Source organism: Girardinichthys multiradiatus, chromosome 1, assembly GCF_021462225.1.
Source record: "Girardinichthys multiradiatus isolate DD_20200921_A chromosome 1, DD_fGirMul_XY1, whole genome shotgun sequence".
NCBI classification, from domain to species: domain Eukaryota; kingdom Metazoa; phylum Chordata; class Actinopteri; order Cyprinodontiformes; family Goodeidae; genus Girardinichthys; species Girardinichthys multiradiatus.
In genome coordinates, this window is record NC_061794.1 from 20,049,983 (window position 1) to 20,077,623 (window position 27,641).

A 27,641-nucleotide genomic window follows, 5' to 3' on the forward strand; every position below is an offset into this window, starting at 1 on the left:
AATAATTCACACTAGAATTTTAGATCATTTCAAGTTGTAAAAATACAGATATAATAAATAGTCTATCATACTAGTGATGTAATCTACATTTACATTTTTGTTTTAAAATTATGCAACATTCAACATTTCCAGTGAGGCACAAGATCGCCAATAAAATGTGTAAAACTGGTCATGCACTATCGGTTTTATTTTATTTAGTTTACTATAGTATTTGTAGTTATACTTCCTTTCTTTCTTTTTCTTAGGTGGCTGATCAGTTCCCTCGTGTTTAAACTGTTTAATTAGCCATTTTCCTTCAATATTATTGGATTCCTTGCCAGCAACTCCTCAAAGTCTATAGGCAACAATGGACTGCATATGTTATGGTTGTCCTGAAATTAGCTCCATATGTCTACTATACCCAGGGTATGATGCAGCCACCACCATGTTCTACAGTAGGGTGGTAGGCCGTGTTAGCTTTCCCCTGATCTACCGGAACACCTTCTTCCATATATGACACGCACTGCTTTGTTTTGATCTATAACATAAAATCTCATGAAAATATCTTAAAGGTTGTGATTGTAACAGAATTATTCCTGAGTCAATGCTTCTGGACAGGATTTTTTTTTTGTTTTAATTCTGCTGCTATCGAGTGGCAGACAGAGGGCAGCAGAAGGGTCCATCTCTTCCTGACTGGATCACACAGGACAAGCAGCATCATCATCAACATCACCCGCCATCCTCTGTCACAAGGACAAGCTCTCCATCCAGAGGCGCACAGGGAGCGAGGACAATCTTCTCCTGTTTTTTTTTCTAGAACAAGAACCATAATAACAAAGCAGCAAGATGTTGGCCTGCACGGAGCTGATCACCATGTGTCTCCAGTCCGCCAAGCACGAACACTTGAGAAAGCAGCAAGAGCTCGACCACAATCAGAACCAAGGCATCGCTTTATTCCAAGACGTAAGTAAACACTGAGGTGGCTCAGCCGCAAAAGGCGACGTTTTCCTCTTGCGTTTTAAACCCGTCTGACAGACAGTTATATCTTGTGTTGGATCCGTGTTGAAAGGTGTTCAGTTTCTGTCGTTTTCCCACCGTACAGTACGCCTGACTCACTGTCCTTCACTCTTCTCTTTATGAATGGCTCTTACTGGTAAAACATGGCCCATTCACGCCACTATTACGTAAGAAAGGAGAGTGCATAAGTGCATTAAGAACAAATCGACTATTCAACCCAGTCTTCTAACATGCAGACGAATGGACCTCCAAACGACTACAGCATAGTTCTTCCTGTCTGGTTATTTCTCGGTTGTTCATATGAAAATAAGCACCATAATGATGGTTTTGCCTGTAGAAAATATGTTTTTTGAAGCATCTCCCACAAAAAAGTTCCAACTGAGCTGCCTTTTACATACAGGCATGGTTTGAATTATTAATTAGGGCATAAACATTATATCACCACTACCGAAATGTTTTACTGCTCATCTGCTTTGTCCTCTTCTTTTAACATGTGATGACAGCTTTCCTTTAAACCTTTTTATTGCATTGTATCTTATTTTATTCAATGATGCACCACAGAAGAGCAAAATGATTATAATCTGCATCCTTTCGTCACATCTTAAAACATCTGGCTTGCAATAAAGTTAACTAAATTTCCCATTCACGGAGACATATTATTGCAGGTAAAAAGGAGAAAGGGAAATCAGGCGTCTGAATTTAGTTTAATATAAGTTAATTTAATTTACAGAATGCACCATAAAAGAGCCAACTGTCAAATTGTCTAAGCTTCCTAAATCCTCCAACCTTTTTAATTACATTTTATTGAATGAAAAAAAAATATTTTGATGTATCGTAAAAGAGTCTATCATAAGCATCATTTCCTATCTTGAGATTTTCCAGCAGCTTGCTTGCGGTAAACATAATTCAGTTCCCTCTAGCTAGATTATAGCAAATAAAAGGGAAATCACCTTACAGTGAGTGTGCATTTGGTTTAAATGTATGTTACGAACACTCTCTCCATCCTGTCACCTTGCATTTCTTCACACCCATCTATTAAACTTGCAAACGGATATTGTTTTTTAACAGATGCAGCCAAATAATCTCAGTGGAAGGGAACCTGTTTGATGTAGCTGTCATGATCTCTTTATGTTTCCACTCCAAAAATAATAGAATCTAGCTGCTCTGAATAGATTTCCAATATTGAATCATCCTAACACGTGTGCACATATTTGCAGTATTTCACAAGGAGCAGAGACGAATAGGAGGTTTTGAGTCTCTGCGGACCTCTCGAAAAAAGAAATCTACTTGTGTTTGTGGAAAGACCTTTTAGTTTGTCCTACTTTAATTACACTCATTGATTAGTTGGTCCCGGTTTTCGGTTGGTTCTTGGGGCCCAGTGCCTGTCCCTAGCCTTGGGCTCGGTAATTGTGCTGGTGCCTACCTCCTTTGTTGGAACTCGGTGAACAGTTGAGCTGGCTGCCTGGGAGAGCTTTTTGCCCCCCAGTCCTGCCCTTCCCATGTGTGCTGTGTGGTGGAGGGCAGAATGCGGTGGGGTGCTTTGAGCGGGCTTTTCAGGGGTGCCGCTCATTTGTGGGGTGTGCCCCTGTTGGGAGGGGATCCATGGCATTTGGATTCAGGGGCATGTGCTCGATATATGTGTTGTGGTTGGGGGTGGCCCACCCCAATGCTGAGGTTCATGGGGGGTGGGAGGCTCATGGGGTTGAGATCTGAATTCATTGATGGTTGGGACTGTTTTGTCCTGGGATGGCTCTGGTTGGCAGGCTCGTTTGAACTAGGTGGACCCCTCTTTTGTTCATGGTCCCTTCTCTAGATGGGGATAGGGGTCGTTGGGGGCTGGTCTGTGCCAGGGTGTCTCGGGTTCGGGCAGTGCCGGCACTAGTCTGGACTGGTGCTGAGGCGGTCTGCCTGTCTACATCCTGGAATGAAGGGGACCATCTCTTGCGTTCGGGGGCTGGTTGCTCCTCTGGGGTATCGGTACCTGGACCTGGGAGTATAGAGAATGTATGTGGAGTGTGAGTGGGTGTACAACGTCTATTTTTGGGCGTGTGGGTGTGAGTGTTTTTATTTGTACGCACGAGGGTGGGAATGTTACTGTGACTCTGTTCGCCTGTTTTTTTTGTCAGGTTGAGTTTTGGGTTGCTCCGTCTCTTGGATCAGCTTAGACACCACATTAAATGTTGGTCCTAATTCCTCCCTGCAACACTCCCTGCTGGTGGCTGGTGTCTCTGCCCGCTGGTGTATTGGTGGCTCTCAGTGTCTGGGGCTGGGTGCTTTGGTGTGTGCCGGCTCACTCCTGGTGGCTGCTTGCCGTCTCTGGGTTCATGGCTGGATCTGCTCCAGTGGCACTGTGGCTGCTGGGTAGTTCACCCACCTTCTTTTTTTTTCCTCTTCCTTTTTGTTTCCGTCTCCAGGTCCATTGAAACAATCCCAAAGCAGTTTCTAATACAGTGTATATATATATATATATATCTATATATAGCCGTAATGCTCTACCTGTGAAAGTAAGCTTTTGGACTCGGACAACAGAGTGCTACTCTGCCAGACAGGACACATTAAAAAAACAAAGCTGGTCAAAATGAGAAAATTTGAAAACGTTTCTTTGGATTATATTTCAAATATAAGAAATAAAAGTACAAATAATTAATGCTTTTATTATTAAACATGTCATATCAGTCATACTTCCCTTTTAACACATCTCATGAATTTTCAGTTTAACTCTTTTTCTTTACGTGTTTGTACTGCCACTGCATTTCAAATAGATCGACATATTTAAATCTTTAATCTGTTTCTCAGGGCTTATTTTCTCTCTGCAAAATGTCCATGAGGGTATATAAATAGACAAATAACCTTTAAGGAGCCCACTCTGTTGAATCATAATAATCACCAGTAACCTTTTTGTCTGTCATTGTGAACAACAAACAGCGCAACACAGGCATATGTTTTAAACTTGTTCATAATGGCTGAGGTTGTGACATTTCAAGAATGTCAGGCTTCAGTTGTGTGCAGGACACAAGTAAAAGTAATTCAGTACAGTGATGATGTGTTAAATGTTTAGGATAATTCAGTTCCCACAATTAAAATAAATGGTTGTTATGGAGACCTGCTGGCCCCAAGATGTGACTCCCGTCTGCAGTTCTGTAACAGAAAGCCGGGGCAATTTGCTTCCTATTTACAAACAAATAAACAAATTAACATTTAGTATTATAATCTGGAACGCTTGTGCAGATATTGAATAAAAAGTTTGGGGTTTTTCTTTTTACATTTGTATTTTAAAAAAAATGGCTCACTTCTTTATACCTTTTGGTAAAAAACACATGCAGCTTTGGAGCCACCAGATTCCTGGACCATAGCATTAGGGACATTTATTTATTTATTTATTTGTTTAGTATATACAGGTCCTTCTCAAAATATTAGCATATTGTGATAAAGTTCATTATTTTCCATAATGTCATGGTGAAAATTTAACATTCATATATTTTAGATTCATTGCACACTAACTGAAATATTTCAGGTCTTTTATTGTCTTAATACAGATGATTTTGGCATACAGCTCATGAAAACCCAAAATTCCTATCTCACAAAATTAGCATATTTCATCCGACCAATAAAAGAAAAGTGTTTTTAATACAAAAAACGTCAACCTTCAAATAATCATGTACAGTTATGCACTCAATACTTGGTCGGGAATCCTTTGGCAGAAATTACTGCTTCAATGCGGCGTGGCATGGAGGCAATCAGCCTGTGGCACTGCTGAGGTCTTATGGAGGCCCAGGATGCTTCGATAGCGACCTTTAGCTCATCCAGAGTGTTGGGTCTTGAGTCTCTCAACGTTCTCTTCACAATATCCCACAGATTCTCTATGGGGTTCAGGTCAGGAGAGTTGGCAGGCCAATTGAGCACAGTGATACCATGGTCAGTAAACCATTTACCAGTGGTTTTGGCACTGTGAGCAGGTGCCAGGTCGTGCTGAAAAATGAAATCTTCATCTCCATAAAGCTTTTCAGCAGATGGAAGCATGAAGTGCTCCAAAATCTCCTGATAGCTAGCTGCATTGACCCTGCCCTTGATAAAACACAGTGGACCAACACCAGCAGCTGACACGGCACCCCGGACCATCACTGACTGTGGGTACTTGACACTGGACTTCTGGCATTTTGGCATTTCCTTCTCCCCAGTCTTCCTCCAGACTCTGGCACCTTGATTTCTGAATGACATGCAGAATTTGCTTTCATCCGAAAAAAGTACTTTGGACCACTGAACAACAGTCCAGTGCTGCTTCTCTGTAGCCCAGGTCTGGGGAATGCGGCACCTGTAGCCCATTTCCTGCACACGCCTGTGCACGGTGGCTCTGGATGTTTCTACTCCAGACTCAGTCCACTGCTTCCGCAGGTCCCCCAAGGTCTGGAATCGGCCCTTCTCCACAATCTTCCTCAGGGTCCGGTCACCTCTTCTCGTTGTGCAGCGTTTTCTGCCACACTTTTTCCTTCCCACAGACTTCCCACTGAGGTGCCTTGATACAGCACTCTGGGAACAGCCTATTCGTACAGAAATTTTTTTCTGTGTCTTACCCTCTTGCTTGAGGGTGTCAATAGTGGCCTTCTGGACAGCAGTCAGGTCGGCAGTCTTACCCATGATTGGGGTTTTGAGTGATGAACCAGGCTGGGAGTTTTAAAGGCCTCAGGAATCTTTTGCAGGTGTTTAGAGTTAACTCGTTGATTCAGATGATTAGGTTCATAGCTCGTTTAGAGACCCTTTTAATGATATGCTAATTTTGTGAGATAGGAATTTTGGGTTTTCATGAGCTGTATGCCAAAATCATCCGTATTAAGACAATAAAAGACCTGAAATATTTCAGTTAGTGTGCAATGAATCTAAAATATATGAATGTTAAATTTTCATCATGACATTATGGAAAATAATGAACTTTATCACAATATGCTAATATTTTGAGAAGGACCAGTATATGTTTTTTCATAGGAACTGCACAGTGGCGCAGTTGGAAGCACTGTTGCCCTGCAGCAAGAAGGTGCTGGGTTCGGCCGGGGGTCTTTCTGTATGGAGTTTGCATGTTCTCCCTGTGCCTGCCTGGGTTCTCTCCGGGTACTCTAGCTTCCTCCCACAGTCCAAAAACTTGGACCAGGGTGTACCCTGCCTCTCGCCTGTAGACTGGTGGAGATAGACACCATCTCCCCCATGACCCTGAACGGAAGAAGAGGGTGTAGAAAATGGATGGGTTTTTCATGTTTAATTGAGGTTTCAAGGAGTGCTGCTGTTAAAAACTGGAAATAAGAAGATACTGAGGTCTTCAAGCTGACGAAATTGAATGGTGACATCTTTTTAAAGACTCCCTTTGATGATAGAATAAATCAACCAGCCACTGATCTGTTCTGTTTCACTCAGAGTCACTGAGCAGAGAGAAAATGCTGGAAATAAACAACTCCTTTGATCTCTCGCCTCACACACACACACACACCATAAACTAAAATATATTTAGATTTAGTGTACCAAGATGTGAGGGATGACTTTTCTGGCCATATTCATAGCATGATTTAATGAACATAGAGGAATGTCTTTTGAACTGATGGATCACAGAATTGTGGAGACATCTTGAAGCAATGGGAACATTTTTAGTGTCGGGAGAGACAAGAAAACTTGAAAGATATCTGTCTAAAGCCCTTCTGCCTTGTAGGAAAATGTCAGGTTTCCATTTCTTATGATTTCTTACTTATTAAAGAAATTTTAGCTTCTTTAGAACTCATCTGTGCATTGGAAAAAGAAAAATATCCCAGTGACTCATTTAGGTCGACTTATGATCTCTGTGGTGTATATGCATGTATGATATAGTGCCTTGCATAAGGTTTCTCATATTTCATGTTATCATATTCCCATCTAAAACTTCGAAGATTTTGTATTATGATTTTATGCGATAGACCAACACTAGTGGTGCATCATGATCAAATGTTAGGAAAATGATAAATGGTTTTCTAACCTGCTGTATGTTTTTGGTAATTTATGTCTTGATGATCTTTTTTTTCTGTTGCAGATTTTTCGTCGAGCGGACAAAAATGGTGAGTCCTCATCAAATTGGATTAGATGACAAGAGATGCTTATTTTAACATATTTTTGCATACAAAAATCTGTGGAAGAGCTTTGTTTATAAGTGATAAATTGTCTTCTGAAGCAACCCTTCTGTTGCTCTTAATAACCCAGATCAGGTGCAAAGTTACATTTTCTGTGTTTTTTGATGTGACTGGGTTTGACAGGATCAACCTCAACAGTTCACCCTGCAGGCATTTCTCATTGAAGTGCACTGTGATGTTTGTTGTCCTGCTAGAAGGTGAACTACTGCCAAAGTCTCAAGTCTTTTGCAGCCACTCTCATGTTTCCTTCCAGGATTTCTCTGTATTTAGCTCTATCTATCTATCTATCTATCTATCTATCTATCTATCTATCTATCTATCTATCTATCTATCTATCTATCTATCTATCTATCTATCTATCTATCTATCTATCTATCTATCTATCTATCTATCTATCTATCTATCTATCTATCTATCTATCTATCTATCTATCTATCTATCTATCTATCTATCTATCTATCTATCTATCTATCTATCTATCTACCTACCTACCTACCTACCTACCTACCTACCTACCTACCTACCTACCTACCTACCTACCTACCTACCTACCTACCTACCTACCTACCTACCTACCTACCTACCTACCTACCTACCTACCTACCTACCTACCTACCTACCTACCTACCTACCTACCTACCTACCTACCTACCTACCTACCTACCTACCTACCTACCTACCTACCTACCTACCTACCTACCTACCGGGGATGTTGTGTGAAGAAGGCCAAGTACATACGCACACATTGTCCCATTTTCATTTGAAAGACACCTTGAAAACCATGTATTTATTTGCTTCTACATAACATCAATCCCAATAAAATCCATTGAAACTTGTGTTTGTACAAAATGTGAACAGCATACTGTAGAAATACGGATAGAGCAGAAAGGGCCAAAGAGGTGTATGCATATTCAAATTGTGATGAACGTTAATGCACAATATTAGAAGTCCCAGCTGATATTTCTTCTAATTAAACTCACCTGAGACTTTTTCCTTCTTGCATCTCACTCCTTAGCTACAACGATTTGTTAGAGCATTACTTCTTTACTTCAAAGAAACATCTCCTCCTCATAGGAAAACACGACATGTTTAGCTATGCACGAAAAGCTGTGCTGACAAACAGGAAAATTATTTCCGCTTAATTTTTTATTAATGCGCGGCAGCCCCCTTGTAACAGAATGTAAAATGCAGAAAGGAGACAAGTGATTAATGCTTGTAAAGCATCTACGAAATCTACGCGCTTTACTCTGGAGGAACGCTGAATGTGTTGCATAAGCGAGATAAATGATGCAACGTGTGGTGCAATGAACAGGGGTCATTAGGGGCTTGTCTTTTAGTGATGCAGAGTTAAAAGGAAACTCTTTCGTTTTTGAATTATAGATGAAGAAAATAAAAGACGCTTCTTTTTTTACCAGGGCTTTTCTAGTAGACAAAGGAGAGGAAGGTTGGATTTCTCCTTTCTTTGCATGGAGTTGAGTCTGACATTATTACTGTTTGCCTGATGTGCAACTGAAGCATTTGAGTTTAGGTAAACCAAGCATGTTTTTAAAGTCCAATTCTGCTTTTGCCTTACTTCAGCACTCATACCAAGCTGTTGTTTTTTACTCCTTTTTGAATAAAGATATATGTTTCTGCATGTTTGGGATTGTTATAATCATTTTGCAGCATAGTTCAGTTTGTTTCTCCTCTCTATACTCAATGACCCTTGCATCCAAAGAAAGAAATAAACATCCATTTTCAGTCAGTAGCTTCTGTGTAGGCTGCCATAATACGTCTGGGGTACCATGCATTTCTAAAAACCATTGGCTACCATACTAATATTCCTCACAGCCTTTGTTATGGTTTTCAAAAGCATACGTGAACTGTATGAGTGCAGCTACATAAAGCACACAATGATTTCACTCAATGATCTTTGCACAATGTGTGTAGGAAGTCTGTGTAGAGATGTTACATGACAAGTTAAAGGAGTGATATCATGATGTATTTTGACAAGTCTAGCTCTGATTTGTCATACAAACAAAACAAAAACATGGGTGAAAAAAAACTGACAAGTCAACTATTAAGCTTTGAAATAAAATAAAAAAACTAGCAAAGGAGAAATGTTAGAGATGCGATGAAATGTTCTCTGATGTCTTAATAAAATATAGCATAAAACTCCACACTAAAAATGTCCCAGAAGAAATCCCTACCCAAGCAAAAACAAGGGTTGCATGATATTAGGAAAACATGGCGTTGCGGTATTAATGTAGTTTGTAAAATGTAAAATGCAATGCTGTTTTTTTGTCAATCTTTCTTTTCAGTTATCACAATGTCTCTACCGCTCTCCTGGATCTTCAGCATCCAAGATCTTTGTCAGGTGTGGGCATAAAGGACAGGGGAAATTCATCCAACTCATCCAATATATTACTGGCCAGCAGACTTTGAATGCATCGCAGTTGAAACATTATAGCTTACCAGACATGAAGTATAGCCTTCTAGCAGTCATTCCCGATTACTACATTGCATCTGCTAAAATGGTGATGAGGGTGGTGATTCGGTTCATTGTGCAGCTCTAATTTGATGATCTGAAACATTTAAGCGTGGCCAAAAAAGCAAAATCAGAAGATACCTGTAAGGGGGAAAAACCTTATCAAAGCATGAGTATGACAATTGTAGACTACACATTTAAGATTTATCTGTGCATACAGTGGATTTCTTTTTTTTAGACAACAAATGTGACATCTCAGATTCCTGCTCCTATTTTCCTGATGTCTTTAGGGAAGGCTGTTTTCACTGAGAAAGGTTTAGGCATTAGAAGAATCCTCACATGATGCTGAGATGTGCAGAAATGCTGCAGCTCCAGATGGCAGCCGATTAGATGCAAACTTTACGCTTTTCTTAACCCCCTTTGGCTAAATGTTAAATATATTAGATAACCATAAATTAGTAGGACATACAGGGCTTTGGCAATAAGTGCTAAAAATACAGTAGCTGCCTGGTTTTATAATGTCCCTAACTGTTCTTTATTTTAGCTGACGGATTTATTCTGCCTGGTCATTTTTTTATGCATCACCATTAAAACCTTTGTGTATTCTGCTAAGCAGGACAGAATGTGCATATTATATTAAACGTCCATTAGCTTAGCAGGAACACATTGCTGCAGAGGAGTGTCAGTTCCTTCTCCTCTCTGAAGTCAGTGAGTGTGTGTGTGTGTGGGAAAGCTACTGAACTGAAGATATAGTTTAAAACCATTTAAGTTACATTTAAATTAGTTTTTAGAAAAAAAATATGTAATTATTCCAGAATATAATAAGATACACTTGTATCAAAAATCTTTATTTCTCTAAATGTGCTTTCTTAAAAAGTAACTCTGATGATCAAACATAGAAGTTGCAAATCATTTGTATTAAAGCCTTAGGCTTATTCACTTTTTAGCAACATGCACAGAAAGGTGTTAATTTTTGTTCAATGTTTTAAAAACTAACAAAGTAATTAACTTATACAAGACTCAAATCACATTTTAATATTCTCCTGAATTATGCTGATGTACTTTATGAATTGTTAGTGCTGGCTTTGTTGCAGTTTTATACCTGATTATGGGACCAGTGTAAGAGTTCCTGTCAAAAAGACAATACCTTAAAAGCAAAAGGAGGTTTTCAGTCAGGACATTCTTTGAGCCACAGTTTTATTGAGGATGATGTGAGACAGAGAGTAATCTGCCTTCCTGCTGCTGCAGATTTTTAATTTCCCCAAAGATTTGTTGGTGCGTAGACACAAAGCTCCTTCAGATTAGCTGCAGCAACATCAGCAAGTTATTGAAAAATTAAATCTCTCAGTCTGACTGATGATTGATGACACTGACCAACAGTTTTCTGCAAATTCTGAGGAATCATATTTACCAGGATATTCAAGTACTTTAAAGATAGGAGAAGGTGTGAATAAAATGCACAACAAGCTAAATAGCTTAAACCCTTCTTGAAGTACCGTAAATTCAGGACTACAGAGCGCACCTGATTAAAAGCCGCATGCTCTTATTTTAGAAAGAAAACCAATTTTGTACTTGTACAGGCCGCACCGGATGTTAAGCCGCGGGTGTCCCACGTTGTAATATGTTATACACAGAAAGATATTACAGTTGAGGAATTTTTAACTTTCAACTTAATCCGTATGGTAATATAAACAAATGCATATTGCAAATGCTTTTTTACTGAACAGCGCACGAACAACATTCCAATATCTCCTAACTGATATCCACTGCAACCTACCAGGTCAAAAGTCATTGATTGCCTTCTTCATCTTCTTCCTGCGCACTGAAACCATCAAAGTCCTCTTCTTCAGTGTCCGAATTGAACAGCCTCAGGATCTCGTCACTCACTTCAACCTCTTCGTTGACACTCTCACTTGGGCGCAGCCGGTCCCCTTAATCACGCAGCAGTCCAGCCTGGTGATTTTCCATGTTGATGAGGATGAATATAAATGTCTAATTTACAATACCGGGAATTGAATTGTAAAATTACTCTTGATTTATCGCACAATTTCATTGGACCTCTTTGAACTACTCATCAATTTGATTGGTGGAGGGCTCGACGCATGGCATAGCGGTAGAGCGCTTGACCCACATGCGGACGCTTCAGTTCTTTACGCAGCCATCCCGGGTTCAAGGTCTGACCCCGGAAATCTGTGCTGCATTTCTTCCCCTTCTCTCCACCCCATTTCCTGTCTGCCTATTTTAAAAAAATTATTAAAATAAAGGCCACTAGTGTCGCCAAAAGAATCTAAAAACCTAAAAGGATTAGGTTTCTTCTTCCACCTGAAGAAACCTAATTCCAGATCATGATGCAACCACAACCATATTTGGCTGTAGGTAAGGTGTTGTTTTGTTTGCTGCAAACTTACCATTTGTAATTTTGACCAAAAGTTACTGTATGGTTTTATCAGACCAAAACTCAGTCTTGAAGTTGAGTCTTCAAGGTTTTGGAAGATATTTTTAGGACATCTGAACTTTTTTGTGATTAATCAGTCTTCTATACCTGATGGCAGATGTGATCTGAAGTAAACTGACTTCTGACATTGAATCACAAGGTGTTTGTTTAATGGTGTGCTGAAATTAATTCTACAAAAAGAAAACTTCCTATATGAAAATTTTAAAAGACTGTTGATAATTTTGCGGCTAAAGAAAGAAGGAAATTAACATTCCAGTTTGCATTTCTTAAGGTGAACCAACATTTAATCAACTGAACAGACTGCATATTCATACTAACTGCTTGTTAATGTGTTGTTTTTCAAATGTCTTTTCCGACATTTCTGAAAAGATTATGTTCGCCTGTTCAGAGAGATAAGCTCTGTGTATGTACAGCCCTAAGCCCCATGTTTCTGTGGCAGCTTTGATCGAGGAAACAGTGAACACTTATGTAGAGTACCATCTGAGCTGCTCTGTAATTTAGACATCTTATTGGGTGCGAATCCAAACCAAAACTCTGCCTCTGAGGGAATCAGATGATGAGTCAAAGATGTAACAGATTGTATTTACTCCTACATCACGTGGAACACGAAATAATGAGAAAGAAATTAAGATCCATCTCTGATAGGTTGATCTCCCTGCTCCAGTAAGACTCACGCCTCGGGTTCCATCATAGAGCAATCTTTGGACTCCCCCGCTGAATCGTGTCCTGAGTCCTCCACAAGCAACTGGAGGATGGGATTGATAGAGACGTGTGTGTGTCAGGACATTGCACTGCTTGCTGAATAAAGCTGCTGAGGTCTCATTATAAAGACAGTCTGGATGTTAGCTTCACTTATGCTTTTCAAACTAGCTGTTAAGGATAAATTATTTCTTTTAGGGATTAAGTTGGCTTTGTGGAGTATTGTTTCATTTTTCTTAGTGATGGACAATCTTGAGTTGTGTTGAAGGAACAGTTTTATCTTGACAGATAATTGGTTTCACTGTCTCCTTGCAGACGATGGGAAGCTGTCCATGGAGGAATTCCAGTCCTACTTCACTGATGGTATCCTTACTGAAGAGCAGATGCAGGAGCTGTATTACTCCATCGACAGGCAGCAGACAGAGTAAGCTCTTCTAGCTCTCCTTTTGGACCTCATCCAGCTCTTCTGCTTTCTGCAGCACCTCCTGCTTTTCTGCTGCCTGGCAGCAAGACTGTAATTCCTCACTTCAACAAGGAATATCCACAGAGAGCCAACAGTCTGGTTTAAAAGCAAGGATGTTTATTTAAAATGTAGTGAGAAGAATGCAAAAATAAAAATATAGCCTGAGCCCAAAATATTTACCCAACTGTTGGCTTACAATGTGTTCCCCAGTTTCATTCTCTGTTGTTAGTAAGAAAAACTGCATAAGATGAGCAATTTAAAGCTCCAGCTGAACAACGATCTATCAAACTGATGTAAAGCACAAAGTGATTAGTGATTACGTCCCAATTAAAGCCCACGTGACTGCATCAGCCCATAATCACTGCTTTCTAATCACATGCAGAGGGTTTTCTCTCATGAGTCACTGGAAAATACATTTTAGAACATCTTAGCCCTAAAGTAGATACCATGAGGAAAAACTAAGATAATCAGAATAAATATGTGATCACTAAAACAAACACAGTGGAGATTTTCATTACCATTTCATAGGGGAAATAACAGAGAATCAAAAACTTTCTCGGTTCTTTGGCCCAGTGTCTGTTTGATGTTGGTGTCACATAAAAGAAGAGTTAATGAACAAGACGTTCACAAGTTGGAAATAGAGTGAAAAAGATCCCTTCAAACATACAGCTGAACCTGCAATCCTGATGTACGCCAGGATTCATTGCACCACTAATAGGAGCTGTGGTGCCTGTCAGCCTAAACCGACTCAAGGTACAGCTCATTACTTTGACAGAAATGCTCAAAAATACACAATGGCAGCTGATTAGGAAGTGGTGGAGAGACTTGCTCTTTACATAGCACTTTTTGGACACAAATCCCTCATATTCTATATTACCAAATAAACTAGGCATGAGTTTCTCATAATAACCCTGAGTAAAAATACCACAGTTTCACAGTACTTACAAAACATTTTTGAAATAGAATCTGTTTTCTTTTTATTAAACAGAAAAGCAACAGTTATTCCTACTGATGCAGATATAACATTTGTTTAAACAGTCATGCATTTCTGGTTATTATGTAATTGGTACATAGACTAAAGGCAAAAACATTAGTTACATTTCAGCTGTAATGTTTAAGGTGCTTATTATGTAGAATATTCCATTTTTATGCAGTTCTGCTTTTTACAAAGTAACAGATAGAGCAAGATGATGTTAGTTGGCTAATTATTCACTTAACAGACATCCTGCTTTTTGACCTTATTAAGAGTATTGGATCCTTTAGTTGCTGCACCAGAACGTCCTGTGTTTTTCACCTAAAATATTTCCAAACAGCTACATCGGTCTTTCTTATAAGTAAGCAGAAAGTACAGTAGCCTTCATTCAGCCAGCTGTCAGGCAGTGCCAGCCAACTAGAGGGCAAGGGGCAATAGTGCATTGCATCTGTCTGTGGAGTTTAATGTTTGTTGTTTGTGTTACAAGGTTTATGTGAAATATACAGAAATATATTTGAAACAATGTGTTTTGAGGTAGTTGTGCAGTATTATTCTGGCTCATCTTTATATCTCACCTAATCCTTCTCAGTAAATTTGAATGAGCAACTTGCCGCTTCTAGTTTTTAGTGTACCAAATAATTACAAATAATACCGAATAATTTACAGGGTACTGTTGGAAGATGGTCCAAAATTTGAGAACATTTTGAAAGAAATTATTTTTGGAAAAAAAAAAAAATGGATTTTTTTCATTCTAATGGATGTGGTTTACTGATCATTTCTGATTAATTTGTGTTTTTTTCTAGGTATATGAGACATTCGCATTTCCAAAAATTTGATTAAAAGCGATTTCTGTTGGAGGTGGATTAGAGAAACGTTTTTTAAGTATTTAAGCCAAGGTTGAAATAGAAGACATAGAATTGAATAGGTAGAATCAAAATACTCGTTATTGTCCGACTGTGGGGAAATTAAGGTGCTATGACCAAATTACCATTCTAACCTACAGATTTGGGAACTGTCCATCAGTTTTGGGCAGAGGTTTCCCTTCATCTCTTGTTTAAAGTGTATTTCAGGCTTTTGAGTTTTATCTCCTGATTTTCCCACAGCAACCTGGACATCGACAAGCTCTCAGGTAATGACGTCTCTTAACTTTCTCATGACGACTGTGCTAATAAATCATTTTAAATGTAGTTAACGTTTCATAAATAGTCATAATACCATAAATATTCAGATATTCAGAACTAGAGAGGTAATTAGTCAGTTAACCCTCACTACAACCAGTGCTGACGTATTCTGCTCCTGTTGGAAACACCACTCATAGCCTCATTATAGTTTTTGTCCCACAGCGTACTTCACTCCTCATCTGGGGGAATATGTCAACGTCTTGTCTGCACTGGAAAAGCTGAACGTGGCGATTTTAAAGGCCATGGATAAAACTAAAGAGGTAGGTGATTAAAGCTTTTGTCAGTGCTTTGAGCTGAATGTTCCCTGTCAAATTTTCTGAGAAATGTAATAACAGCTTTCAGGGTGTTCATCAGCATCCTCCATCTCTTGAAACCGTTGATTTGCACTTCACCCCATCTATAAAAGTGGTCAACAAAATGCAAAGCTTTTTATATTTCTTCATTACCTTTAATCTTTGGGCTTTAGATGACTGGAGCCTGGCCCTCTTGACACCTAACAGCCAGGTCCATCAGAGGGGGAAACTCAGACAGACAAACAAATCCCACAATGCTGTTAAATGTTTGCCGTCAGCTGATCTCATACAGTGTTGTTAATATGCAAAAATACTTAATGCATTATTTACCTTTCAAGTTTAAATCAACTTTAAGAAATACAATTTTTTCTGACAATCTGATCATCATCAAATAGCTGCATTTGCTGTTGTTCCGTCTTTAGTTTTAACTGCTCATTCATCTGTAAAAGCAGGAAAACATGTTCTTCATTTCCATTTATTTTAAAAGTGTTACACCTTTTTCAGAGCTGCATTTTCAGATAACAAGACTTGGTTGGTATCTGATCAAATCTCCAGCCTTGGATTTCACTCGATGCTAATTATTTCCTCATAAAATCCTGTTGAGGACCGGTTGAGCCGAACACGTCATTTTCTATTAGATGAAATAGTGGATTTATGTGTCTGCCCATTAAGGGGGCTATAATCATACTGGTTAAGGTGCAGCCAGAAGAGATTTGCATCAAAGAACTTTCCCAAAGACATAATCATTAGCTAAGCCCAGTCTGCATTGATGTTCAGCAACCCTTTGTGTTGAGCCAGCTAGTGAGTCATTTTAGAAGTTGGCACAGGAGGAGAGTCGTGTTCAGATGGTGAATAGACGGATGCCTGGATGTTATAATGAGGTGCTGTTTTATCCTGTGTTATGCAGCAGTTCATTTTCACTGCAGATGCAGAGAATGCAGGATAACAGGGAATTATAGATGATGATTACCAAGGGTGACAACCGCCCAATCGGTCCAGCTGAACTGACGTCAGATGTCCTCTGAAGAAATGGGACACAGACCTGTGGTCATGTTTGAACTTTCTTCTCTTATATTCTGATGGCATTATTGCAGGGGTGTGCTTTTCTTCCTCCCTGTTTTATCTTCTGTCTCTTTACATCGCTAACATGGTCTTCCTGTCTGGCATTTTATTTTCTTCTTCCAAGCTTTCTTACAGCTCATTGCATTTTTCATGTTGCTGATAGTTGGTTTGAAAGATTTTTTGCACTAAAGAGAAGATGTTATTTTTAGTCTTCAGGGGGTCAGACTTCTTGAAGAAGTTGTTAAATGAGATTTAAAACTGGACGAGAAGCAGGATATGCACACATTCATACCTAGGGGCAATTTCTTTGCCTATTAGTCCTTTATGAAGAAAAGACGAAGAATAGAAGAAGAATAGATGCAGAGAGAGAACATGCAAACTCCATGCAAAAAGACCCCTGGCTGGGATTTGAACCCAGAACCTTTTTGCTGCACGGCAACAGTGCGTATAGCTGCTAAAACCTACACTAAACCTGTGCACTGGGGATAGGCACTAGCCACCTGCCTGACATCTCTGTGAGGACTTGCTGGGTGAAATAAATTGATGGACTTATAACTGAAACTGCAGATGTGCTAAGATACCACCAGGGGTTTTGTATTTTAGGGAAATATATGGATTAACATTTTCATGATAGTTATATGATTGCTGAAAATATGCTAAATTCAACCATCTATTATTTGCTTTGGTGTCTCACAGTGACATAAAGCATATGTTTCCACTTCGCTGTTGCTTCTCACCTGTTTTATCGAGGAGAAAGTGAGAGAAGAACAGAGGTTCATTGTTCATGTGGTGTTGCATTTTTACCACCGAGACAAAAAAGGACATAGGCTTTAACTGCCTTGGTGGTCATTTTTCAAACTATTACCCAACGTCTTTTCTTTTAAACTCAATTTTGTTGCAACTCAAGCGGCAAGTGAGAATGATGAGGTTTATTACCTGACAAAAACTTTGCTGGGAAAAATGTGATCTTATCTTTAGAAACAGCCTCTGCCTGAGATCCTGTATATCTTTATAGAATAAATCAGTAGAATCTCTCTGGCTTTGCATACATGCATCTTGAGTAATCTTTAGAGCGGCATATTTACGTTATAAATGTTTAATTGTAAGGGTTGGTTTAGTCATTTCTTATGATTGGATTTAGCATCTGCACCGCCAAAGCAGTGGTTTTCAAAATGTTTACTAATCAATTACAGCCTCTAGCTTTTCTTACAGGATTACCCTGTATTTTGCTCCAGCAGTTTATCATTATCTCTGCGGAGCTTCCCTGTCCCAGCTGAAGAAAAAGCAGTCCCACAGCATGATGCTGCAACCACCATGTATCATGTTGGGGGTGGTGTGTTCAGGGCGATGTGCAGTGTTAGTTTTGATTTTGAGCTCATCTGACCAAAGCACCTTTCTCCACATGCTTGCTGTTGTCGTTGTCCGATGAGCTAACCCCTCCCTCCTACTTCCCTATTTCTAAGGGGATTGCTCAATCCAGCTCTCCATCCAATGGGTCTGGACTTCCCTAAACCTGAAAGATCTTACCAAGCAGGTTTACTGAAAGTCTTGCATCTAGTGGCATCGGGACTAGGACTTTCCTCATCATGACGCTGTCTGACTTCTGACTAACCTTTCTTGGCAATTTTTCTTTGACATCTGTCTTTCCTGTCATTCTGTGTTGGTTACTGGTACTGTTTTCTTTGGCTTCTTGTTCAAATTGGAAGGTAAGTCTCTTAATTTACTTTGTGTGGGGTCCTACTCCCCATGGCTTCGGGTGTTGGTCATATGTTTGAAGGTTCCCCTATGGCGCTCGAGGGCTGCTACTTGATGACATCGGTCACAGGTCAGATCAACATCCTTAAACATCCTGGAGAGTCTGACCTTAATCAGATGAATGTGGTGCAAAATTTTGCACTGAAACAATCCGTGTCTGGCACAGATTGAAGAACGTCAAGAATACTCTCCCAGATATCTTTAGTGGATGTAACCCCCAGATCCTAACCCTGCTTCAAACGTCTCCACAGCATAGCCCTGACCTGTCTGCTGTGTTTCTTGATCTTCATGATGCTGTTTGTTCACTAATGTTCTCCAAATTACATCACACCTATATTAAATTACACGGACATCCACCCTATTTAATAAGTAGGTGACCTCTGAAGCAATTGTTTGAACAGGATTTTGTTTTTATGGCATTAAAATAATGGTTAAATAGGCAGAATTTGTATCATTTTGCTTCCATTTATGTGTTGCTATGTGTTTATGTGGTCTACTACATAAAATCCTATAATAACACTACAGGAGATCCTTACTGCCCACAACCATCAGCGTCTACAACAGCTCTTTCAAAAGACCTGCATAATATGAGCTACAACAACATTTAATTTCTCTTTTGGATTAAAAAAGTATTTTTGAATTGAATTTGAGTTGTTCTATTCGCTCCTTGTGGATATATCCTTTTCGCCATGCCATGTCCTTGACTGTCAAGCCAAGCCAAGCCTGTTCATGTCCTGTTTTGCCCTTGCTATGTCTGCCCATGTTTATGTCTAAATCTGCTACTTCCTGCCTGCTGTGAGTTTTTCTTTTCTTTTATTTATTAAACCTTTTTCACTCATCGAGCTGCTTCCACCTGCCTGTCTGCATTCTGTGATTAACTCCAACAACCACCTATTGACAGAAGCACATTGTAATATGGCAATATTTGGCAAAAGTTCAAAGGGTATAAATAGTTTTACAATGATCTGTATTTAAATGAATGGGCTATTCTAGTCTTTTAGGTTTGCTTTAGAATATAGGTGCTGGGTATGCTTTTTTTTTATTTTTGTCAGTTAATTAAAGTACATAAAAAAGAAGGATAAACACTCCTTTTGCAATGAGTTATCAGATTAACTGCCTTGTTAAGGCATTGACACATATCAGTTCTCTCCAAAGATTTTACTGGGAATCAGTTCAGAACTTACTGCTGGCCAACTCAAAGCTGTCCTTCTTTGCCCTTTCCTACTGCTTACTGGTACTGTTGGACTGTTGCCCTGCTGAAAGATGTAGGGCTTCTTTAAATGTAGTTTTCTAACAGTTAGTAACATTTTATCTTTGAAATATCAAGTTAATGTTCTTTCAATTCATTTGTACTTTGATTCAATCACATCCATTTGTAGTGATGGCAGAAAAGCAGAAAGCGACCTTTCGATGTAAGAAATGTGTCCTTCGTTTAGGCTTCATTTCTTCACTGATAAAGACGTGGATTAAAAGTATCTTTAAAGATAAAATTAACTGATTTGATGCTGCAAGAAAATGACTTTTTGTTTTATTTCATTTCATTCTTGAAATTCTCTTATTTCTTCTGTGCCTTTAGGAGTATCAGGGCTCATCAGTGCTTGGTCAGTTTGTCACTCGGTTCCTGCTGAGGGAAACTTCCTCACAGCTTCAGTCCCTGCAGTCTTCCCTGGACTGTGCCACAGAAGCTGTCCATGACAACGGCTGCACAGGGAGGAGGATAGTGAAGAAACCCGAGGACCTTCCCATTCAGAGGGTCACTAAACGACCCAACCGACGTATCCAGAAGAACATGTGTCTCTCTCCTACAGACCCCTACTCCGGCATGCTCACCACAGGTGCTTTCTGGGCAAATCTTAGAGAAAGGAAACTGATATTGCTCAGAAAAGGCTTGCTGTGCTGATACTTTATTTCTGGTTTCAGGGGTCAGCGTAGAGCCAGACAACCACTGGGGCTACCAGATCAACCAGCTGGAACAACTCATGGATAAACTGGATTGTGAGGTCGGTGTGAAATCAGCTTTTACGCGTTTCCTTTCAGCATTTATGTCGAAGTAAATTTCTTGTCTTACAGCAAAAGCTTCGCTTTTAGCAATCGCCCTTCTTTGCCAAGAGGCCTAATAAGTTGATCTTTTATGTTGTTACTATGAGTAACATAAAGTGTGGCAGGAAGCAGTTGTATAAAAATCCCCTTAAGCCTTTCATGGCAACATTTCTTGAGTATTTCATTAAGTCAGAGAGTTAAATGTGCCAGAGACTATAATTTTCTGCCAAAAGCTGTGTCTTCTCTGGGAGTACTCCACTTTGGAAGAGATAGATTTTAATGTAAGCTTTGTAGATAGATTTTAATGTAAGCTTTGTTATTACAAATAAAAATATTAATAAACTATAGGAACCCTGCTGTGAAGTTTCCGACGAAATGTTTCTCTTCAAAATAATCAAGATGTTTTCAGAATACATATGCAAAGACATATACAAAATGCCAAACTGATCTCCTCCTTATGAACTCTGCATACATTATAAGTCTGTATCTAGATGAAGTGAAAGGCAGATTATTTGAGGGAAAAGGGTTTGCAGTGCTACAATGGATTCATAATTATTTTCTTAGGTATGCATTTGAAACGTAGATTAAATCTGAGATTTATTGAGCGTGCCCGCCAGCATGGTAATAATGACATTACAGATATCTGTCATAGACTGAAGAATTTTAATATGATGTGCAGGAGGGCATGATGGGAATTGTGTGAAGTCTGTGTTTTTGGTACAGAACATTAAGCTTAATGTGTGCTCCATTTTCAGAGTCCACGTCTTGAACCTCTTAAGGAAGACACTTTGGCTGGAACATATAAATCGGTGAGTCTTTAGCGTGTGCAGATTCATCTATGCAAACTTTTTCAGACACATACAGTATGTAAAGTTCAAGAAAAACGTCCACATGGACCCCTCATGGAAATGAGGTCACATCAATTCTGGCCTTTAACTGATTTATTTGAAGGGTTATTTTTGCAGGCTGGAATGATACAACTAACAACTTCAATGAATATTCAAAGCAACAGTTTGTTGTCAAAATATTCAGTCAGTCAGTCAGTCATTTTCTACTGCTTTTTCCATAGTGGGTTGCGGAGAAGCTGGTGCCTATCTCCAGCAGTCTATGGTCTGGAGGCGGGGTACACCCTGGACAGGTCGCCACCAGTCCATCGCAGGGCTCAAACCTTTCATTTATTGTGAATTTTCTTTAGTCTTTACCTCTATTACCTGACGGTTACTACTGTCATCGTAGATTTGAAAATCTTATCCTGAAGCCTCCAAAAGTACTTGTTGTACTAGTATCCAAAACCTTAATCTGACCAAAACAAAGAAGGTGTCACTTTTTGGTCAGTGCCCTGTCCAGCTATGGTGATAACAGGCTTGAGTCTTGAGTGGGTTTCTGGATTACTCCTAATATTTATGAACAGTGCTTGAATGCTAGAAAAAACTATTGAAATTAACTATACCCATTCCGCCAAGAAATCTCTTCCTGTACTTTATGAATGTAGTTGATAACGGAAAGGTGTAATTCATACTTCAGATGGAATTAATGGTATGGGTAAGTTATGAAACTGAATTGGTTTTTCATAATTATTTAGACTGGTTTATGGGTGCAGAAGTCATTTTATTTATATAACTGCTCTTCTGGGAAACAAAACAGTTGCAATTACAGAATTTGGACATACAGAACATTCATTATTGAAACTTGTTGTTTTTCAATGGAAAATAAGTAATTCAATTTAATTGAAAAATACTTTATTCATCCCAAAGGGAAATTAGGTTTTCATATAAAGAAAATGGGAGCCACAGTTTGATAAAACCCAGCTGATTGCTGAAGTGGGAAGGTGAGCAAATAGTTTCTTGAGATAATTAATCAAAGATTGGTTGGCTAAAATGGTTTCTAAGCAACTTGGTGTGTGCATAGCCTTGAGTCTGTAAGCATAATGTTGACCCTGAATTTGCTGAAACGCTAATGGTTACTTTGACAAAAAAATTTATTACAGTTTAGAGCTAAAATTAATTACATATACAGACAGAGTAGTAGATCTCTAAAGAGTCAGCTGCCAGTCATAGCGTAAATAAGGAGTGTGGTGATGGTCTTTGGTTCACAGAACAGGAAGATTAACCAAACGTATTTACACACACATCAAAAGAATCCACTGAAAATGTCTGCTGGACCAAAAGACAGTATACTTGAAAACAGCAAGCTGGTCCAACCTACAAAGAGGTCCATATAATTCTTTTTTAGTGCTCAGATATACCTGTTCTTTTTTCATATTTGTTCACAATAAAGTCCAACTGTTTTCTGATACTGATGGCTAAAATGCAAAAATCAAACATGAGTGGAAAACTGTAGAATCTGCATCACAATTAGACCTTCAAGTCCTTAGTGATGAATTCTGGGTTATCTGTAGACAAAACCCAGAAGACTCTTTACAAAGCTGGTATCTGTAAATTCAAACAAACATCACCAAGATAAAGAAGAAAAATTTCACTAAGCCTTTATAAAAACATTTATTTAAAAAGAGAGCTTGGGATAATTAAGCGTGTTGTTTCAAGCAACATAATCTGAATTTCAGGCTTTGTTGGCAATTTTTAGCCATTGTTCCTTTCTAAGATAAAGAAAATGAGGGCAAAATATGACTTACTGAAAATTCTGATGAAAAAACTAAATCTGTTGATCTTGTGTCGCAGCAGTCCTTCAAAAAAGTGGCTCAGATACAGTCAACAGACAGATATATGAGCATATTTTAACCCTGAATTTTTTCCAGACACAGTCAGGTGAACTAAACTGAGATGCTTTAAGACATTTTTCCAATCTGAAAGACTGACTCAATCAATTGAAGCTAATTCTATTCCAATCATCAAAGAAAGGCTTGAGTCATTTTGAATGTGAGCATTTTGGAGAATTTAACAAATTGATATTTTTACCATATTTCCCCATCTTCTATTGTTTGTTTTTTGACTATATGTATACATTATTTAATATTCTCCTCAGAACATTCTCCTGGTTCAAAGGCAGATGTCTGTGAAGGAGCGAGACATGGAGCACTTTCAGCAGACTCTCAAAATCTACACAGATGCCACCAGCAGCCAGCTCGACAACCTACAGTATGTCCTCCTTTCTGCCTCTGCGCTGTTTTTGCCTCAGGATCACTCTGTGATTTTATGCATCCATTTCCAACTGCTTCAATTCCCAACAGATATACAACCCAGTCACTCCCACTGCCCTCATTTTCTGTTTTTCTTTTTTTATTGTTACCAGCATTTCAGTCCAAAACTTGCCAGACAGATCGTGCTTCATCATGTATGAGTTTTGGCAGGACCGTCTCTCCTGGATGAGGTATGCTCTGTTTTTCTTATTTCACATTATGGTATATAAAAACATTTGCCAAGCACACAGAGCTGATGATAAATTCACTTTGAAGTGCAAGAGACTTATAATTTTCATCCTTGTTTTTTTTACAGCTACCTGCAGTCATCCATCAGCAAGACCTTTCAGCGCTGCATCATTGACTCGCTGGAAGAGCCAGAAATAGTCTCCACTATGCTCCTCCCAGGTACAAACTGACAAAAGAAATGTCTCAACTGAAAGTTGCCAATTAACCACATCAATTAGGGGAAAAAATGCATAGTTTGTGTGTAGTACATTTAAATTAAATCCATTGATTCCAAGTAAAGAAGGGACATTTGTCATAACTAGTTAAAACATTGCTGCCAATTCACTGCACACGGCCTATTTTTTTTTTTATCTCAGTATAAACTTGTTAGTTGCTTTGACAACAAGGTTTCGCGTTTGACTCTTGTCACTGGATTTGTGATAAAAAATGTTGCTGGTATTTATTAACAAAAAAAGGCTCCATTGCAATCAAAAATGAATATCGTGTACTGGGTAAATGCAAATATATAGTATGAGTAATAAATGGAACACTGCATGAAACTAATGCTTTAAGGTGCATTCACACAAGCCTTGTTCAATTGAACTCTAGGTCTTTTGCTCCGAAGGTCTGGGTCATTTTGGGAGGTGTGAATGTGCAACCGAACTTTGGGGCAGATAGAAGAAGAAACCTCTGGTCCACCTAAAACACTGTTCTTGGTACGCTTCTAGCAAACACAACACAGGGCATTGTGGGTAAACACAACCAAAACAAATGTGTGTGTAGCAAGAACGCCAGGAGAAACAGCTCACTGTCACATGTGGAGGGAGGTTGAGTTTAACTTTTAAAAGAAACATGGTCAGATAGAGGTTTATCACAACTGCCTGTAAGTACTTACAAGAACAGTTACATTTTCGAAATAATTAGCAGAGGTTGTGGTATTCATCTATGCAGAAGAGCAATTGCACACAGAAGTAAAAATCTCTGCGAACAATACATAAAAGTATGTAACAGGCTTAGAGGAAGTAGCAGTTAAGATGAAAAAGACAAGATTTCTTTCTATGAAGAACCAGATGCCATTCTTGGCACATTAGGTGTCACCTCAGGCGAGGAGGGGAATATGTGATTTAAAAGTCAGGGTCTTCTGAGAAACTGTATTACGAAAGCAAACTTGGATGTGGCGACCCCAAGCGAACTAAGTCCCTGATCACACCCAGCCTACCAGGTGTAAAAAAGACCTAAAACTGTCAGGTTCAAAATTTGCATTATTTGACCTCTTGTCCCCGTCCCTATAACTTTTGAAGTTCAGAGCATGCCTGATTAACTTTATTACCAACCTGAAAGTTAATCAGAATCAATCAAAATAATCTTGAACAGATTTTAAACCAACTTCCAGTTTTAGTCCGTGAGGCAGACACCCTGACTACTTTTAAGGCTAGGCTTAAAAGTTTCCTTTTTGATAATGCTTATAGAGTGGCTTAGGTTATCCTGAGCTATCTCTGTAGTTATGCTGCTATAGGCTTAGGCTGCTGGAGGACATAATGACCACTTTCTCTCATTCTGCTACATTCTCCTACTACTCTCCAAATTTGCATCATTTAATGTTATTTCAGCTTTTAAGTTTATCTTCTCTCTGTCTTTTATCTCTTCCTTGAAGCTACATCTGGCCTGGCTCTGTGTTTATCTGTGGCATCATCCTGGAGGGGGGCATCGGCTGAGCTGCCGCTGCTTAATGTTCTCCTTCCACAGATGATACACTTGGCCATGTCTTTCAGTGTTAACCCTGTCTCTCCTAGACATAGCTACTGGCTGAGCTTTTACTGTGACTAATTGTATATGCTCATACTTCAGACTTCAAAACTGGCTCAGGATTTATCTGCTTAGCTGTTTCTCTCTCCTACATGAAGCCACTGAAGAAGCTACTACTGCCTTTAACTTCTTACTTTTTTTTCACATAGAAAGTACTCCTGGAACAGTGCTTCTTTGTTCTCTTTGTGTCTCTGCTCTGTTCTCTGAAACCCCCAGTCAGTCTTGGCAGATGGCCGCTCACATTAAGCCTGGTTCTGCTGAAGTTTCTTCCTGTTAAAGGGGAGTTTTCCACTGTCGCTGCATGCATGCTCAGTATGAGGGAGTGCTGCAAAGTCAACGCCAGTGACTGTCCACTGTCTCTACATGCTCATCCGGGAGGGTGAATGCTGCAAGTCACTGACTGGATGCAATCTGCTGGGTTTCCTTAGATAGATAACTATTTAACCAATTTGAATAATAAACAGAATTTGACTGCACTGTTTCATAACTAGGATTGATTGGAATGTATGTACTTTACTTGGAATCTGTATGATTCGACTGAAGTGACTTTGTAAAGTAACTTGAGACGACATGTTGGCGCTATATAATAATAAAAACAGAGCTTGACTAAAGTGCACATGTGTAGCTCCAGAAGTTTCTAATTGTTGCTACACCTATTGTAAGTGTTTTCCCACTGTTTGTTTGTCTGTAAGGCTCATTGAGAGACCCATGCAGTAACATGTTGCTTCATTTTCCAGCTTCCTGGTGGATCATGAACAACAACTGAATAAACAAGACATCTGCAGAAGGAAGAAACCACTTCTGCATCCTTTTGGTTTGATACTTGCTTTTTTCTTCTGGCATGACTGAGATTGTTTTGTAACATTTTACTTCAGTTAAAAAAGGACCGCTGACAAAAATTTGCAACACAATGAGACAAACAACAATCTCAGATTGTTTAAGTAGCCAATCAAGAGCCTAAAGCTTATTTCTCAATTTACTGGCACACTTCAAACTACTTACATTTTTGAAACACAAGAGAGATGATTAAAATAGGTTATGCATGATTCATTCTGTTTTAAATAAAAAATGAAATCGTATCAGTTCATCCACTGCATTTTCCTCCACACTGATAGAAAAAGAAAAAAAAAATTGCCGCTTTGGTTTACTTTGTCCTCTTGTTCTCCCTGTGCTGTTGTGCTTTGTTGTCTCCTTCAAAGCTTTGCTACCAGGCATCATGTCTGCAGACAGAACCATCTCATAGAACGCAGCCACTGAATAATTATTGTCCATGTCACTCCTGCACTTTAAAATATATATATATGGAACATGAACATTATTGTGAAGAATGCGATTTTTTATTTTGATTGTCTTTTGCAAAATGCAAAATTAACCTGCTGTTATGAAAAGCTAAGAGATGCTAGCGGAGAACAAGTCACCAGATAATCATACAGTTTGAGTCTACTGTTCCTCTAAATGTAAATAAGTAAAAAGCCATTACTTGACATATGTGGTGTGTAATCAACAGAGCTTAGGAATAAAAAATGAAAAAACGTTTTATTTTAAAAATAATGCTGGACCTGTTTTGTGTCATATAATGGAAAGAACCCCAGTTAAGATAGTGTACAGTAGATAATAAAAGCTGTAGGACTGATGTAACTGTTGTATAAGTCTGGTAAATGTACAGTGAATTAGTATGTAAAATTTTGGATTTAAAATGGGGAATAAACATGTCCACTCATTTACTTGACGTGTTTATCACTTCTTTAGTGTTTTATATGCTGTTATATGGATTCTGTTTTGGTTGTTTTTTATTTTCTGGCATGAATTAAAGTTTGACTGAAAAAGAGGAGTAATTTGTCGTCTCTGTTCTTTTAGGATGATGTCGTGATGCATGGACTGAAGTTATGCAAAACTGCCAATGAATACACAGATAAAAATGGAAACAATTTTCTTTCCCTAGTG

The 27,641-nt window shown here is 38.9% G+C and overlaps 1 protein-coding gene across 2 annotated transcripts; it reads left to right on the plus strand.

Annotated features, from left to right (window-relative positions):
- Positions 1-649: 649 nt before the first annotated feature.
- Positions 650-27,528, plus strand: LOC124876394 (N-terminal EF-hand calcium-binding protein 1-like). 2 transcript variants are annotated; one of them, XR_007040294.1, is made up of 13 exons: positions 650-942; positions 7,043-7,067; positions 13,076-13,184; positions 15,300-15,325; positions 15,540-15,637; positions 20,064-20,322; positions 20,408-20,487; positions 21,283-21,336; positions 23,510-23,622; positions 23,777-23,854; positions 23,980-24,071; positions 24,501-24,607; positions 26,435-27,528. XR_007040294.1 is itself a non-coding variant. In XM_047379116.1 (12 exons), exons 1-12 carry the CDS (start codon positions 826-828, stop codon positions 26,461-26,463), a joined length of 1,080 nt encoding a protein of 359 aa, XP_047235072.1. In that variant the 5' UTR covers positions 652-825; the 3' UTR covers positions 26,464-27,528. The 2 variants fall into 2 exon arrangements, 1 of the variants encoding a protein (XP_047235072.1); XM_047379116.1 differs by lacking the exon at positions 24,501-24,607 and having other exon boundaries at positions 652-942.
- The last annotated feature ends 113 nt before the right edge of the window (positions 27,529-27,641 follow it).